The 17,389-nt window shown below is 39.9% G+C and overlaps 1 protein-coding gene across 2 annotated transcripts in view; it reads left to right on the top strand.

Annotated features, from left to right (window-relative positions):
• The window catches only part of LOC132398003 (intermembrane lipid transfer protein VPS13B-like), a 1,044,617-nt gene that overhangs the window by 500,212 nt on the left and 527,016 nt on the right, over positions 1–17,389 (top strand). For both annotated transcript variants that reach the window (XM_059976892.1, XM_059976883.1), the window contains exon 20: positions 6,888–6,997. In XM_059976892.1, the coding sequence (XP_059832875.1) occupies positions 6,888–6,997 (110 nt within the window). The remainder of the gene's footprint in view (positions 1–6,887; positions 6,998–17,389) is intronic.

The raw sequence follows: 17,389 nt of genomic DNA, 5'->3' as shown, positions 1-17,389 counted from the left end.
ATCCCAGAATAATAAAATGTTTTCTTTTGAATTGAAATTAAATTGCAGCGAGTTTGTACAAGCAGTGTTTTAAACACAACAATGTAATGATGACCAGTGAATATTTTCTTTGTGTGGTGCTGGTTGGTTAATAAATATTTACCGCGATACTTGCAGGAGTTTGGCCAGAGAGTACCCTGGAATTTTTTATGAGCACAAAAGGTGGTAGATCGAATCTAGGTTTAAAATTTTGTCTGAAAATTGCCACCCTTATCAGTGCAACACTTCCTTAGCACTAAAGCCACAAGAAAATGAAATGTTAGCAATCCTTTTCATTCCACAGACATTGCTTGACTTGCTAAGATTATTTACCGGATGTTTTCTTTTTCCCCTTAGGGCTGTTTTGGAATATTAGCTTAGGTTTTGTTGTCAGAGTGAATCCTGAACACACAAGAACTACAAGCCAACCAAACTACAGCTTAGATTATGGAATGTTGATTTTAACTGCAATAATATTGGACATATGACATGTTTTATTGGTGAAATTTGAGAGCACAATTTAGTTGAGCATTTAAGGCAGGTTGATGACATTTAACAAAAAAATGATAGAAGTCTGATTTTTTACCATAAAAGGCATAGTGAATTAAAGTAGAAAGTCTTGGCTTGAGTTGGAATTCAAATACATTCTAAGGCCCAGTCGGAGGCTTTGAGAAGCCTGGTCTGATACTTCTGTGCAAAAATGTGTTGTACGACATAGCTGTGTTGTAAGGTGGGATAATCAGGGATGCCCTCTGTCTGATTATGAGTCAAAATCAGGTTTATTATTGTCTTTTGTGATGTGAAATGTGTTGTTTTGCAGCAGCAGTACAGTGCAAAGACATAAAATTACTATAAATTGCAAAATAGTGCAAAAAAAGGAATAATGAGGTGGTGTACATGATTTTATGGATACAAGAAATATCATTATGGTATTCCAAGAAAATCAAGAGAATTCTTGCCAGTGACTGAACTAATATTCATTCCTCAATCAATTTTACAAAAAAAAACTAGTTTTCTGGTCATTATCACATTGCTATTTTCTTTGATTCATAGCCGTGTACAAATTGGATGCAGTGTTTCCAGTATTGCACTTCAAAAGTACTGCATTGGCTGTAATCCTTGGTACTACCTCAAGTTGTTTGCAAACTTATAAGCTGAAGTGAAGAAGCCTATGTTGTGTTTGGCAAGCCCAGCCAATCTCTCTTACATTCATTCACAGAAATTGTTTTTACTGACAGAGATGCGATTCTGCGTATATACTGCTTTAAACTATGTGTCAAAAAAGCCTGCTCTTTTTACTATCAAAGTTGTGATTAAATGAACACATTTTGTTACATATATATTTCTCAGGTATTTATATGCATATGTTTAATGTAAGCAACACACACAAAATGTTGGAAGGTCCTGCTGAAGGGTCTTGGCCTGAAACGTCAACTGTTCTCTTTTTCCATAGATGCTGTCTGGCTTGCTGAGTTCCTTCAGCATTTTGTATGTGTTGCTTGGATTTCCAGCAGCGCAGATTTTCTCTTGATTTTTTTATTTAAGGTAACTTTTTTTACACTGTTGTATTTGTTATATCGTCTGTGAAAATAGAAAACATAAGGAACTTTGAAACATTGATCAAAAGAAGTACACACTGTTAAATTATGTCAACTGATTTAATTTGGCCTCCATTTCATCCATCAGATGTACAACACATTTTAGCTCTGCTCTAAGTTGCAAAAACAAAGCTTGGAATATTAGCCACGTTTCTTTGATTCTGCAAGGATTACCTTTCTCACTCAGAGGGTGGGGTATCTGTGGAATTCATTGCTATGCATGGTGTGGAAGTTATGTCATTTAGCATACGTAAATTGGAAGTTGATAGATTCTTGATTAGTCAGAGTGTCAAAGGTTATAGGGAGAAGGCAGGATAATGGGTTTGAGATGGAAAATAAAACAACCATGATGGAATGGCAGAGCTGACTTCATGGGCAAATGGCCTAATTCTACTCCCATGTCTTATGGTCTTAAGGGCTTATGATCTGTTTCTTTAGCCAGAGGTGGAATCACAGAAGACTGGGGAATAGCCAGGGTTGCTTTTTTATCTTAGAATGATACTGGGGTAATGCAGCAAATTTTATGACAGGGAGCCTCTCATCAGTGATGGGAAAATTATTAGAGATGCTTATTTGGGGCAGGATTCACTCAAATTTGTAACAAAAAGCATAGAATTTATATTCAGAATAGCTTTTTGCAGTGGAATTCGTGTCTCACAAATTTGATGATTGATGAGAGTAGGGCAGTAGATGTTGCTTTTGTGGACTTTACTAAAGCATTTGACAAGGTCTCTCATGGTAGGCTGTTCCAGAAGACTAAGTGATATTGGATATCATTGAGGCAAATGTTTCACATCAGTATAAGATTTATTATCATTGACGTACTGTATTGTGAAATTTGCTGTTTTGCAGCAGCAGTACAGTGCAATACATTAAAATGACCATAGTTTACAATAAGAATGTATAGAAGTAGATTGATAGATGCCTAGAATGTACTGACGGAGGAGATGTAGATGACGATACTTAGCAATGTTTAAGAGCTGTTTAGACAGGTACATGAACAGATAGGATAGTGGGATATAGACCTCGTTTAGGCAGATGAAATTAGTTAAATTGGCATCATGGTTAGTGTCAACATGGTGGGCCAAAGGGCCTGCTCCTGTGCTATACAGCTCCAAATTGTACACATCATACTTCTGTTCTCCCAATGTCAAATTATGCTCAAATTTTCAGCCAGATTCAATACTGAATGTTAAAATGCATGCAAATCAGCAGAAATCTTCAAAAGTCAATCAGGACTTGGAGAAGTTGCCAAATCAAAACTATATTCCTTCATTTAAATGTAGAAAACACTAGGCAGATCATAATGTGGAAGCTTATTCTGCAAAAAAAAACTCTCCAAGTGTTGGTCTGTTTCTGTGCTGATTTTATTCCAGACTTTCTCCAGACGCAAGAGGTAGCCATGGGCCCCAGCTGTGCCTGCCTTTTTGTTGACTACATAGAACAATCCATCTTCCAAGCCTTCCCCAGTAATGCCCTACAACTCTTCCTCCATTATATTGACAACTGCATTGGTGTTGCTTCATGCACCCATGCTCAGCTTGTCAATCAATTTCATCAACTTTCCCTTCAATTTCCACCCTACCCTTAAATTTGCTTAGTCCATTTCTGACACCTCCCTCCCCTTTCATTAATTCTCTATCTCCAAACTGTTGACTAGCATCTTTTAGGAAACTACCAATTCCCTCAGCTATCTTGACTGTACCTCTTCCCACCCTATCTCCCGTGAAAATGCTATTCTCTTTTCTCAGTTCCTTTGTCTCCACTGAATCTGTTGCCAGGATGAGGCTTTCCTTCCCAAGACATCAGAGATGTCATCCTTCTTCAAAAAATGGTGTTTCCCTTCCTCCACCATTCTTGCTGTCCTCATCTCCTCCGTTTCCGGAATATCCACACTCACCGCATCTTCCCACCACCTTAACAGTTATAGAGTTCCTCTTCTCCTTACCTGCCACCCCATGAGCCCCTGCATCCAATACATCATTCTCTGCAATCTCTGTCATCTCCAAAGGGATCCTTCCCCATCTCTACCTTAACCCCCTTTCCATTTTCTGCAAGGATTGTTCCTTCTGTGATTCCCTAGTCCATTCATCCGTCCCCACTAATCTCCTTCCTGGCACTTATCCCTTCAAGTGGCCAAAGTGCTAGATCTGCCCACTCACCTCCTCCCTCACCTCCATTCAGGGTCCCCAACAATCCTTCCAGGTGAGGTAACACTTCAGCTGTGCATCTGCTGTGAATCTATTGTGTCCAGTGCTCCTGCTGCAGCCTCCTCTACATTGGTGACACCCGTTGTAAATTGGGGGATCGCTTCATTGAGCACCTCTGTGCCATCTGCCAAAAGTGGAACTTCCTGGTGGCCAGATGTTTTAATTCCAATTCCCATTCTCGTTCTGACATGTTGGTCCATGGCCTTCTCTTCAGCCATGATGAGAGCCACCATCATGGTGGAGGAGCAATATCTTGTCTAGGTAGCCTCCAACCGATGGCATGAATATCGACTTCTCCATTTGGTTAAAAAAAAATTTGCCCTCCCTTCTTCTTTTATTCCCCACACTGGTCTCTTATATCTTCTCAACTGCCTGTCATCTTCCCTGGTGCCCCCTCTCTTTCCTTTCTGTGACCACTTTCCTCTACTATCAGATTCCTTCCTCTTCAGCTCTTAACCTTTTCATCTTTTCTACCTGTCTGGCTTCACACTTCACTTATCACCTTCTAACTATGCTCCTCCCGCCCCCCTCCCCCTGCCAAACAGACCTTTTTTACTCTGGTGTCGTCCTCCTTCTTTACCAGTCCTGAAGAAGGTCTCGACGTGAAACATTGACTGTTCATTTCTTTTCTATGGGCGTTGCCTGACCTGCTGAGTTCCTCCAGCAATTTTTATGTTTTCCTTTAGATTTACAGCATCTGCAGAATTTCTCATGTTTATTTTTATTTAGTACTCTTCACTGATGTGATTTCAGGAAATAATATCTGTGCATATTTTAGCTGCAAAGGAGGCAAATTAATTGAATGGAGTAAATTTGGGGGAAATGATCAGTTTAGAATTTGTAAATATTAAGGCTGTTTGTGCATATATATGAGTCATACAGCGCAAATTTTCCATGAGGAGGAATTTCTTTAGCCAGAGAGTGGTGAATCTGTGGAATTCTTTGTCCAACGCAGCTGTGGAGGCCAAGTCTTTATGTCTGTTTAAGGGTGAGTTTGATAGATTCTTGATTGGTCAGGGCATGAAGGGAAACGTGAAGGAGAAAGGAGATTGAGGCTGAGAGGAAAATTGGATCAGCCATGATGAAATGGCAGAGAAGACTTGATGAGCCAAGTGGCCTAATCCTGCTCTTATATCTTAAGGTCTTATGGTAATGCTTGGGATTTGAGCTGTGTAAGTTTCCAGTCTGGAAAGGTGATTTGCTTTGAAGATTTTTAAATTTGTGGCACACAAATCATTAGCTGCTGAGAAGCTTTGTTACTCCCAGTTATGTACAACGCAGCAGGTTTTTTTGTGTGTCTCTAATAATCAGGGTTTGGCTGGTGCGTACTCCCCAACTCTTCTTGAATTTTACTTTTGGTGATGATGTTTCTATTCTGCCCTTGACCTACTTATCCAGCACAGCATTACAGTGTTCTGAGATGGAAAATTCCAGAGTACTTTGAGCTAATGTATCTCATCAGATCTGTGTAACTCTGACTTTTTTTTTCAACGTCAGTACAGAATATCAAGGGAGCAAGGAAAGGATGGTAGGGTGAAGAAACCATGGTTGAGAAGAGAGGTGGAATACTTCATCAATAAAGAAGCATACTCAATGTTTAGCAAGCAAAGATCAGACAGGGCTCATGAGAATTATTAGGTAGCCAGAAAAGAGGTTAAGAAAGGAGTTAGGAAAGCTAGCAGGGGTCATGAGGTCTTGGTGAGTAGGATAGGTCTGATCGGGGATAAAAATGGAAATGTGACGGGAGTCACGGGTGGGAATAGTGGAGTTCTTTAATGAATTATTTGTTTCAGTGTTCACCAGTGAAAGGGTCTTTGTCAGATCTGAGATTAGCATAAAACCGGGTAATATTCTGGAACAAGTTGAGATTAAGCAAGAGGATGTGTTGGAACTTTTGATTAGGATTGATAAATTCCCAGGACTGGACTGGATATACCCTAGGTTACTGTGAGAAGCAAGAGAAGAGATTTCTGCACTTTTGGCAATGATCTTATCATCATCACTGGCCTCAGAAGTAGAACCAGAAGACTGCAGGATGGCAAACATTATTCCTTAGTTCAAGAAAGGTAACAGGAATAATCCTGGGAATCACAAACTAGTAACTCTTACATCAGTGGTGGGCAAACTATTGGAGATGCATCGTCTGACCATGGGGAAGTGACAAAACAAATTGTTGAAGGTAGAGCAGTCGGTGTGCTTTATATGGATGTTAGTAAGACAATTGACGAAGTTTACCATGGTAAGTTTACTCAGTAAGTCAGGATGCATAGCTTCTATGTAAACTTGACTGCATGGATTTGGAATTGGCTTAGCTTTGGAAAAGGATGCTAGAATATGGAGTGTATTCTGCCTGGAGGTCTATGATGATCTGCAGGGATCTGTTCAGTGATCCTTGCTGTTTTTGATTTTTATAAATGACTTTGATGAGGAAGGGGAAAGGTGGGTTAGTAAGTTTACAGATGACACTAAGGCTGCCTGGCCTGCTGAGTTCCTCCAGCATATTGTGTATTTTGCTCGGATTTCCAGCATCTGCTGATATTTTCTTGTTTGTGAACAGGCAGATAGAGTTAAATCTGGAAAAGTGTGAAGTGATACTGATGCACCATCAATAACTCACACTGAGACGTAGGCGAGATATCGGCTTTTATTGACTGGAAGAAGGAACCAGGAGTGAGTGTCTATCATACAAGGTCCTGGAGACTGAGGCCGATCTTCAGGCCGCAGGTCTCCTTTATACAGGGGCCTGTGGGAGGAGCCACAGGAGCAGTCAGCAGGGGCGTGTCCCGACAGGCACATAGTTCACCACAGATACACTTTGGAAGGTGGAACTTGAAGACAGAGTGCAAGGTTAATGGCAGGATTCTTCACAGTGTGGAGGAACAGAGGGATCTTAAGTTCCAAGTCCATAGATCCCTCGAAATTGCCTGTATTGGGCTCGATTGTTCGATGTTCTATCGCTGCCATGTTACAAGAAAATATCATTTTGTGTTATTGGTATAATAGACACTAATGTTGATGTAACATTAATAGTTCCAATAAACTGTGCTATCTTTTCTTCTAGGGGCTGTTCTTTTGGCCTCAGTCCAAGGAATTGCAATCAATGTGGACCCAATCTTCTATGTATGGCTTCTTCACCAGCCTCAGAAGGGGAATGTGAAACATAGACCACAGGTATTGAGTTCATGTCTGAAGAATCCAGTAATTCTACTTGAACTTCCCTCTCAGTGGCTTTATTTATATTTAAAATAAATTAGACATAAAAATAGCATTGTATATGAAAATGAAAGCCCATTGGTTACATTTTTGATACAGTAGATGCTCACTTACACATCTTTACTTTTTATTTAATATTGATGATTACTTTTCTTCTGGGAAGTAAAGGGGCATTTAGACAGACAGAAATATCAAATTAAGACATTGCTTCTTCCAAGATTTCATTTCAGATTTCTGTATGTCTAAATTGAAATAGGCAGTGTCTTCATATGAGGAAATGCAATGAATTTTGAAACAAGAAAGGAAATTTTTGCTCCTATTTTATGTTTTGTTAATTACTAGGAAATATATATTGTATGTGCAAATTAATCCCAGATCTAAAAGGTGAGCGTGTGTGTGTGTGTGAGAGAGAGAGAGAGAGAGAGAGAGAGAGAGAGAGAGAGAGAGAGAAAACAGTGCCTTTCAAAAATAATTTTAATCGATTACGTTTGGAAACTAAACCATACACTGTAAATATTATTGCTGTTTTTTGCTCATTTGTTCTTAATGGAGTTTGTTCAGTTGCAAGTATGAGATCTGCAACTTACAAAGGTTTTACGTAGGCCATGACCAAGATTCTGCTTTAAGCCCCACAGTTATTGATCACTCTTGTTTGCACTTTCCCATTTAGTAAATTGAAGTTACAGTATCTGCAGTTTGTCATGTATCATACAAGACCTTCAGTGACATAATCTGGATATCAGAGTGGGTGTAAGAAGTTCTTTGAAAACTCTGAATGATGATAGAACAAATTGCTAGCTTTCTCAGTGACTCAGTGTTTTAAAATGCATTTGGCATTTAGAAATTTCAAACAACTTGTTCAATAAAAAGTGTTATATTCATAAAGTAGTCAATTCAAATAAAACTTTTACATGTGTTCAAAGAGTTAAAATTCTCAGTCAAGCATACATAATATTAAAAATCTTAATGGGTCTAACCTGGTACAAGATCAGAGAACAGAATCCCTAACGTAAATGTTGGAGAATCTTAATAATATCCTGTTTCACTACTGGACTAGCAGCAGAGTGCAGCTGGGAAAATGCTGGCAGTGTTCAGCCAAGAAGACTGGGACTTTTATATTTGCATTGGAGTTCTGAGACTTGTCATCACTTAAGTGGGTTAATGTTGGCCATTTGTGCAGAACTGTTGGCAACAATGAGCAAAACCTAATCCATTACATTTGGCTGAATCTGATTAGTTTCTTGACATGTGTTTCTATGCAGGTATGTAGAAGCTAATGACAAAACCATAATGTCTGAGGATTCCACCCAATTTAGCTATCTCATATTCCTATCAAAGTATTCACTAAATTATCAATGGCAACTTGCAGTATAGTTTCTCATATTTAAAAATTATAAGCTTGTAAGGTAAAATTAATTGAAAGCCACTTGTTTAGTTATTTTCAGATTATCAAAAAGGCTTAAGAGTATCAGGAAAAGCCTTATAATGTAAAAAACAGAATGAAAATTATTTTCTTAATTTTCCAACATAATTACAACATTCAGCTTATTAATGTTATTATGGATATTAGACTGGTTATCCCGAGTAACCCCTTCTTACTCTGTCTCCTTGTCAATTTTCTCCAGTCCTGATGAAGGGTCTCACCCCAAAACATCGACTGCACTTCTTTTCCATCGATGCTGCCTGACCTGCTGAACTTCTCCAGCATTTTGTGTGTGTTGCTTGGATTTCCAGCATCTGCAGATTTTCTCATTTCTCATTTTAAAAGTATGAAGCTTTTCATGTGTGAGAAACCACAAAAAAACTTAGATCCTGAAAATCTAAAATAAAAGTTGAAAATGCTGGAAGTAACAGGTCATCTGGGATGTGACCATCAGTAGATGAGTTTGATACGGACCATTGGTTAATTGGGGCACCCACTTATTTGGAACAACTCTTAAAGAACAAAAACTAATCAAGAAAAGAGCTGAGAATCCCTTTGTTTATTTCGGACACTCTGCTGCTTAATTGGGGCAGGGGACTGTTGCCTAACATTGTAATTAATATGAGCTGCTCACACTTGCGTGGCCGTTAGACACAACACTGTGCTTCAGGCAAACAGGTTTTCAATAGCATTAGTTGCACGAGTTTGTATTCAAAAAGCAGCAATTTTTGTTGCTGATAGTTGGCAAGTAATAAGCAAGAAGAATTCAGAACTTTTTCTCGCTGTGGTTTCATGCATTCAGGCATAATGTGATAGGGTACAGACTGAAGTTGTAAAGTTAACAATTACTTTGAAAATTGGAACACAAAATGATAAAGAAAAAAAATAACCATAACAAAATGAAACACTAAATCCATTAATAAGCTCTTTGTACAAGTAGATATAATTTGACTGCTTGAAACTTTCTTAAGCTTTCATTATTATTTAATTTGCATTGAACATGACAGCACAGTACATGCCCTTTTGTGGTAATCTTTTAACCTACTCAAAAATTAATCTAACCCTTCCCTCCCACTCAGCTTTCTATTTTTCTATTATCAATGTACCAATCTAAGAGTCTCTTTTCCCTCATGTATCTGCCTCTACCACCACCCTGACAGTGTGTTCCATACATGAACCACTCTCTGTAAAAAAAAACCTACCTCTGACACCCCTCTATAGTTTAGACCAATCACCTTAAAACTATGCCCTTGTGCATTAGCCGATTCTACCTTAGGAATAATCAGTGCCTTTTATCATCTTGTACAACTATCAAGTCTCCTCACATCCTCCTTCTCTCCAAAGAGCTTAAGCTGAGCTTATTCAACCTATCCTCATAAGATATATTCTCTAATACAGGCAGCATCCTGGTAAATCTCAACACATCATACCCCTTCTTAATCATCCTATCAACTTGTGTGGCAACTTTGAGGGATCTATGGACATGGATTCAAGACCTTCTGTTCCTTCACCGACTATGTCAACTATGTCGACTCAGGCCTAGGGGGCTGGCATTGGGCACGACGATGGACTCTCCACTCCTCCCTCTCCCTCATCAGTGTGATCAGTTCACCTACATTAGGCAGTCTTGGGAGGGTGCCCAGGGTTTATTCTCCCATGCTTGGGCTCCCATGTGATGACTAGGCTGGCAGGTAGCTCAGGGTGGCATAGACAGTGCCCTGCTAGTTGCAATCTTCTCACCTTGATTTTAGTGAGCATTGGTAGGTCGTCATAGAGCTCGACGTTCACCATGTGCTGTTGCCAACTCATGTCGAGCCGTTCAGAGCATTCATGTATAGCGGCCATCTAGTGACTTTCTCATGGTCTTGGTGAGTGTCCATGTCTCACATCCATACGTGAGTATGGACTCTAAGATTATCTTGCAGATTGAGTCTGTAATAAAGAAAGAAAACTCGATGTTAGCATTCATTTTGAGAGGACTGGATAAGGATGTACCGATAAGGCTTTATAAAATGTTGGTTAGACTGTAGCTGGAATATTGTGAATAATTTTGGACCATGTATCTGTAGAAAGATGTGCTGACTGTGTAGAGGGTTCAGATGACATTTACACGAAGTATCCCAGGATTGAATGTCTTAATGTATAAGGCACGCTTGATGTCTCTGATCCTACACTTGATGGATTTCAGAAGGAGGGGGAGCTCATTGAAACCTACAGAATACTGAAAGGCCTGGATAGAGTGGAAGTGAAAAGGGCACATTAGTAGAAAAGTCATCTATCTGAGAGCATAGCCTCAGAATAAAGGAGTATCCCTTTGCAACTGAGACAAGGAGGAATTTCTTCAGACAGCGGATATTGAATCTGTGAAGTTCATCATCATGGGGGCTATGCAGGCCAAGTCATTGGTAAAGGTATTGTTTAATTATTGTCACATGTACCAAGATACAATAAAAAGCTTGGCTTGTATTCTGTTCATACAGATTAAATTTTTCCATGGTGCATTGTTGTGGGACAAGGTAAAACTGCAGCAAGTAGGAATAAAGTGTTAAAGCTTCAGAGAAAGTGCAGGACAGGTGAACAATAAAAATGCAAGATCAAAACAAGGTAGATTGTGAGGTCAAGAGTCCATACAAGAAGTATAATGGCCTCTTTCTAAGGTATATCTGTACCCTGCTTATTAATGCAAATATCTAATCAGCCAATCATATGTCAGAAACTCAATGCATGAAAGCATCCAGACATGGTTGAGAGGTTCAGTTGTTGTTCAGACCAAGCATCAGAATGGGGAAGAAATGTGATCCAAGTAACTTTGACCACGGTGCCAGACAGGGTGGTTTGAGCATCTTAGTAATGCTGATCTTCTGGGATTTTCATGTACAATAGTCTCTGGAGGTTAATTAGAATGGTGCAAAAAGCAAAGGAAAACATCCAGTGAGCAGCAGTTCTGTGAACAAAGACATCTTGTTACTGCGGGAGGTCAGAGGAGAATGGAAAGACTAGTTCAAGCTGACAGGATGGCAACAGTAACTAAAGAACCGAACTGAAGAGACTCGGGAAGAGGAGGTTAGCTCACAAATAGAGAAAGCTTGTAGACAGTGCGAGAGGGGGGATAGGCAGTTGATAGAGAAGGGATGCGCTCAGACCGAAGGTTTGAAATGTGTCTATTTTAATGCAAGGAGTGTTATGAACGAAGCAGATGTGCTTAGAGCGTGGATCAGTACTTGGAGATATGATGTGGTGGCCATTACAGAGACTTGGATGGCTCAGGTCCAGGATTGGTTACTACAAGTGTTGGGTTTTAGATGTTTCAGAAAGGACAGGGAGGGAGGCAAAAGAGGTGGGGGAGTGGCACCGTTGATCAGAGATAGTGTCACGGCTGCAGAAAAGGTGGACGCCATGGAGGGATTGTCTACAGAGTCTCTGTGGGTGGAGGTTAGGAACAGGAAGGGGTCAATAACTTTACTGGTGTTTCTTATAGGCCGCCTAATAGTAACAGGGATATCGAGGAGCAGATAGGGAAACAGATCCTGGAAAGGTGTAATAATAACAGAGTTGTCGTGATGGGAGATTTTAATTTCCCAAATATCGATTGGCATCTCCCTAGAGCGAGGGGTTTAGATGGGGTGAAGTTTGTTAGGTATGTTCAGGAAGGTTTCTTGACACAGTATGTAGATAAGCCTACAAGAGGAGAGGCTGTACTTGATTTGTTATTGGGAAATGAACCTGGTCAGGTGTCAGATCTCTCAGTGGGAGAGCATTATGGAGATAATGATCATAATTCTATTTCCTTTACAATAGCATTGGGGAGAGATAGGAACAGACAAGTTAGAAAAGCATTTAATTGGAGTAAGGGGAAAAATGAGGCTATCAAGCAGGAAATTGGAGGCTTAAATTGGAAACAGATGTTCTCAGGGAAAAATACAGAAGAAATGTGGCAAATATTCAAGGGATATTTGTGTCAAGCTCTGTATAGGTGTGTTCCAATGAGACAGGGAATTTATGGTAGGGTACAGGAACCGTGGTGTACAAAGGCTGTAATAAGTCTAGTCAAGAAGAAAGGAAAAGCTTACAAAAGGTTCAGAGAATGTTAGAGATCAAGAAGATTATAAGGCTACTAGGAAGGAGCTTAAGAAGGAAATTAGGCGTACATCAAGGGGCTATGAGAAGGTCTTGGCGGGCAGAATTAAGGAAAACCCCAAGGCATTCTACAAGTATGTGAAGAGCAAGAGGATAAGACATGAAAGAATAGGACCTATTAAATGTGACAGTGGGAAAGAGTGTATGGAACCAGAGGGAATAGCAGAGGTACTTAATGAATACTTTACTTCAGTATTCACTAGGGAAAAGGATCTTAGTGATTGTAGCGATGACTTGCAGCAGACTGAAAAGCTTGAGCATGTAAATATTAAGAAAGAGGATGTGCTGGAGATCTTGGAAAGCATCAATTTGGATAAGTCACGGGGACTGGACGAAATGTACCCCAGGCTACTGTGGGAGGTGAAGGAGGAGATTGCTGAGCCTCTAGCAATGATCTTTGCATCATCAGTGGGGACGGGAGAGATTCCTGAGGGTTGGAGGATTGTGAATGTTGTTCCTTAATTCAAGAAAGGGAGTAGAGATAGCCCAGGAAATTATAGACCAGTGAGTCTTACCTCAGTGGTTGGTAAGCTGATGGAGAAGATCCAGAGAAGCATGATTTATGAACATTTGGAGAGGTATAATATGATTAAGAGTAGTCAGCATGGCTTTGTAAAGGGCAGGTCGTGCCTTACGAGTCTAATTGAATTTTTTTGAGGATGTGGCTGAACATGTTGATGAAAGAAGAGCAGTAGATGTAGTGTATATGGTTTTCAGCAAGGCAGTTGATAAGGTACCCCATGCAAGGCTTATTGAGAAAGTAAAGAGGCACTGGATCCAAGGAGACATGGCTTTGTGGATCCAGAACTGGCTTGCCCAATGAAGGCAAAGTGTGGTTGTAGACGGGTCATATTCTGCATGGAGGTCGGTCACCAGTGGAGTACCTCAGGGATCTGTTCTGGGACCCTTACTCTTCGTGATTTTTATAAATGACCTGGATGAGGAAGTGGAGGGATGGGTTAGTAAGTTTGCTGATGACACTAAGGTTGGGGGTATTGTGGATAGTGTGTAAGGCTGTCAGAGGTTACAGTAGGACATTGTTAGGATGCAAAACTGGGCTGAGAATGGCAGATAGAGTTCAACCCAGAGAAGTGTGAAGTGGTTCATTTTGGTAGGTCAAATATGATGGCAGAATAATGGTAAGTATTAATGGTAAAACTCATGGCAGTCTGGTGGAGCAGAGGGATCTTGGGGTCCGAGTCAAAAGGATGCTCAAAGCAGCTGCGCAGGTTGACTCTGTGGTTAAGAAGGTGTATGGTGTATTGGCCTTCATCAATTGTGGAATTGAATTTAGGAGCCGAGAGGTAATGTTGCAGCTATATAAGACCCTGGTTAGACCCCACATGGAGTACTGTGCTCGTTTCTGGTCGGCTCACTATAGGAAGGATGTGGAAGCCATAGAAAGGGTGCAGAGGAGATTTACAAGAATGTTGCCTGGATTGGGGAGCATGCCTTATGAGAATAGGTTAAGTGAACTCCGCCTTTTCTCCTTGGAGCGAAGGAGGATGAGAGGTGACCTGATAGAAGTGTATGGGATATGAGAGGCATTGATCGTGTGGATAGTCAGAGGCTTTTTCCCAGGGCTGAAATGGTTGCCCCAAGAGGACACAGGTTTAAGGTGCTGGGGAGTAGGTACAGAGGAGATGTCAGGGGTAAATTTTTTACTCAGGGAGGGGAATGGGCTGCCAGCACCGGTGGTGGAGGTGGATATGATAGGGTCTTTTAAGAGGCTTTTAGACAGGTACATAGAGCTCAGTAAAATAGAGGGTTATATCTAAGCCCAGTAATTTCTAAGGTAGGGACATGTTTGGAACAACTTTGTTGGCTGAAGGGCCTGTATTGTGGTGCAGGTTTTCTATGTTCTATGTTTCTATGTTCAAATAAGTACTTATTGCAACAGTGGTGTGCAGAGGAGCATCTCTGAACACACATGTTGAACCTTGAGGTAGATGGGTTACTGTAGCAGAATGCCATGAACACACACTCAGTGGCCACTTTATTAAGTACAGAGCTAATAGAGTGGACACAGAGTATTCAAGAGTCTAATTACAGTGAGGTAAAAACTGTCCTTGAGCTTGGTGGTATGTGCTTCATGCTTTTGTACCTTCTGCCCAATAGAATAGGGAAGAAGGGAGAATGTCAAGATTGGGTGGAATCTTTGATTATGCTTTCTGCGAGAATTATAGACAGAGTCCATGGAAGGTAGGCAAGTTTCCGTGATCTGCTGAGCAGATCCACAACCCTCTGCCGTTACTTATAGTCATGTGCAGAGCAGCTGTCATACCAACCCATTATACTTGGAGATAGGATGCTTTCTATGGTGCATTGATAAAAATGGGAAGGGTATATTGAAGGCAGAGTTTGATAGGGTTTTGATTGGTAAAGTGCTTAAGGGTTATGGGGAGATGATGGGAGAATCGGGTTTAAAATCTGCTATGATTGAATGGTGGAGCAGACTCGATGGATGGAATGATTTCCTTCTGCTTCTTTACCTTATGTTTCATGGACTACTGTGTTATTGCAGCAACATTTTATGTTGGCCATGTTCTTTCTGCTGCCATACGAATATGGCATCTAGATTGCCTTGATGTGTGTGTCTTAATTATTAATTAAAGATGAATTAAAGTTAATTAATTAACTTAATTAAAGTTACTGAGCTGTTGGAAAGTCCACTTAGCGGAAAGAACTTATCATAAGGTCTTTAGTTTATATAGTTGTGAATTGCGATTGATATCCTGATATCTAAATCTGAAAGTCCTCCCAATCTTCTGGCGTTACTTCAGTGATGAATAACGGAAAGGTAATTTATGCCTTTTCTTCTGGGTTTACAAGAATGATCTGGAAAATATATGCATAGTATAGGGGGTCATGTAAGCAATTGGAATGTAACTTAAGTGAATTTTTCCATTTTTTCCTTCTATTTTTTATGACTACAAATATTATTACTTCCATGAATGCCTCAAACTATCCTATGATGCATCAAGTAATCATTTCTTCAAGCATTATCATCTCTCATATTTTACTTATAGTATAGATTTGCCTAAATAATTTCTTGACAGGTCATCTACATTCATAGAGCATCTGTTCTTAATAGCCTTGACTTCTGTAGTTTTTGCTTTATTCCTGAAAACACAAGCTGAATATTTTTTTTAATAGGAGCTCTTGCTCCCTTTTTATTCCCCTCATTACTTGATTCTGCCTTTAGGTCGAGAATGCAACCAACAGTATAATAGGATAAAGATCCAAAATGTGGATAAATACTGACCTTCTGTCATTCAATTGGTTTTTAAATTTATTTTTTGTGACTGTTTGTTTACTTGCTATCTTCTATGTGCTATATGTGCCTTGTGCTGTGTATGATTGTTGGTACTGTGTTTTGGACCTTGGCCCTGGAGGAATGCTGTTTTGTTTGGCTGTTTTCATGGGTATTCATGTATGGTTGAATGATAATAAAACTTGAATTGAATGTCATATTAGTGGTTAATCTTAGCAGAAACTTGAATTGACCTACCTTTCATTCTGAAACTGCAACTAATAAGAGCTTCATTTTCTTTGCTTGTTCCTAAATCATCCTGGTTGCAATCTTTCTTCCTTTTCTGTCATCATCCACTCTGAAGACTAATTCATTACAAATCCAGAATCCTCTCATGACTTAATCAATGTGTCTTTGAATTGCAGTTTCTTTTTACCAGCCTTATGGTACATTGACCTTGAATCTGGCTGTCTCATTTCCTCTGCTTTCATGCATATCTTAATATGGGCAGGAAAATGCTAGAATCTTTATTAGGAAGTGCAACATAGACAGACAATGGGGAAATCATGTTTGATTAAATATGGAGATTTTGTCAGTTTGTAGCTGACAGAATAAATAAGGTGGAACCAGTTAATGTTTTGTATGTGGACTAACAAAGACCTTCAATTAGGTGTCACACAAACTTGGGAGAATATAGGTCTCCTTAAAAAACAAATTGGTGTTCTTTGTGTGGAACTACAGGAAACGTCTTTGGTCTTAAGTGAATATTTGTCACGTCTATTTCCTTTGGAGAACATCATAGAAAATACACTCAGTGGCCACTATATTGGGTACTTTGTATGCTCATTAATGCAAATATATAATCAGACAAACGTGTGGCAGTCACTCAATGCATAAGTGCATGCAGACTTGTTGTTCAGACCAAATGTCAGAATGGGGAAGAAATATGATCTAAGTGATTCTGACTGTGGAATGATTGTTGGTGTCAGACAGGGTGGTTTGAGTATCTCAGAAACTGCTGATCTCCTGGGATTTTCATGCACAATAGTCTCTAATGTTGCAGAGCATGGTACAAGAAACAAAAATATTCCAGTGAGCAGCAGTTCTTTGGGGGGAAAAAAATTAGAGAAGTCAGAGGAGAATGGCCAGACTGGTTTAAGCTGATAGGAAGGCAAGAATACTCATGCATTTCAATAGTAGAGTGCAGATGAGCATCTCTGAATGCTGAACACGCCAGACCTTGAAGTGGATGGGCTACAGCTGCAGAAGACCATGGGCATACACTCAGAGTCCACTTTATTAGGTACAGGAAGTACCTAATAAAGTGGCTACTGAATGTAGTGCATCCAGGGGAGTCAAGTGATATCCATGAGCATATCAGCTTTTTAAAGAAGGAGGTGTTGGAGTTCTTGAAATGCAGAAAGTTGAATAAATCATCAGGATCTGACCAGATGTATCCTAAAGTGTTATGGGAGGCAAGGGAAGTGATTGATGGAGTCTTGGCAGTGATTTTTTTCTATGTTTGGCAGAACTGATC

The sequence above is a fragment of the Hypanus sabinus genome, chromosome 1 (genome assembly GCF_030144855.1).
Source record: "Hypanus sabinus isolate sHypSab1 chromosome 1, sHypSab1.hap1, whole genome shotgun sequence".
NCBI classification, from domain to species: domain Eukaryota; kingdom Metazoa; phylum Chordata; class Chondrichthyes; order Myliobatiformes; family Dasyatidae; genus Hypanus; species Hypanus sabinus.
Note: the sequence above shows the minus strand (reverse complement) of the source record. Positions and strands in the feature narration are given on the sequence as shown.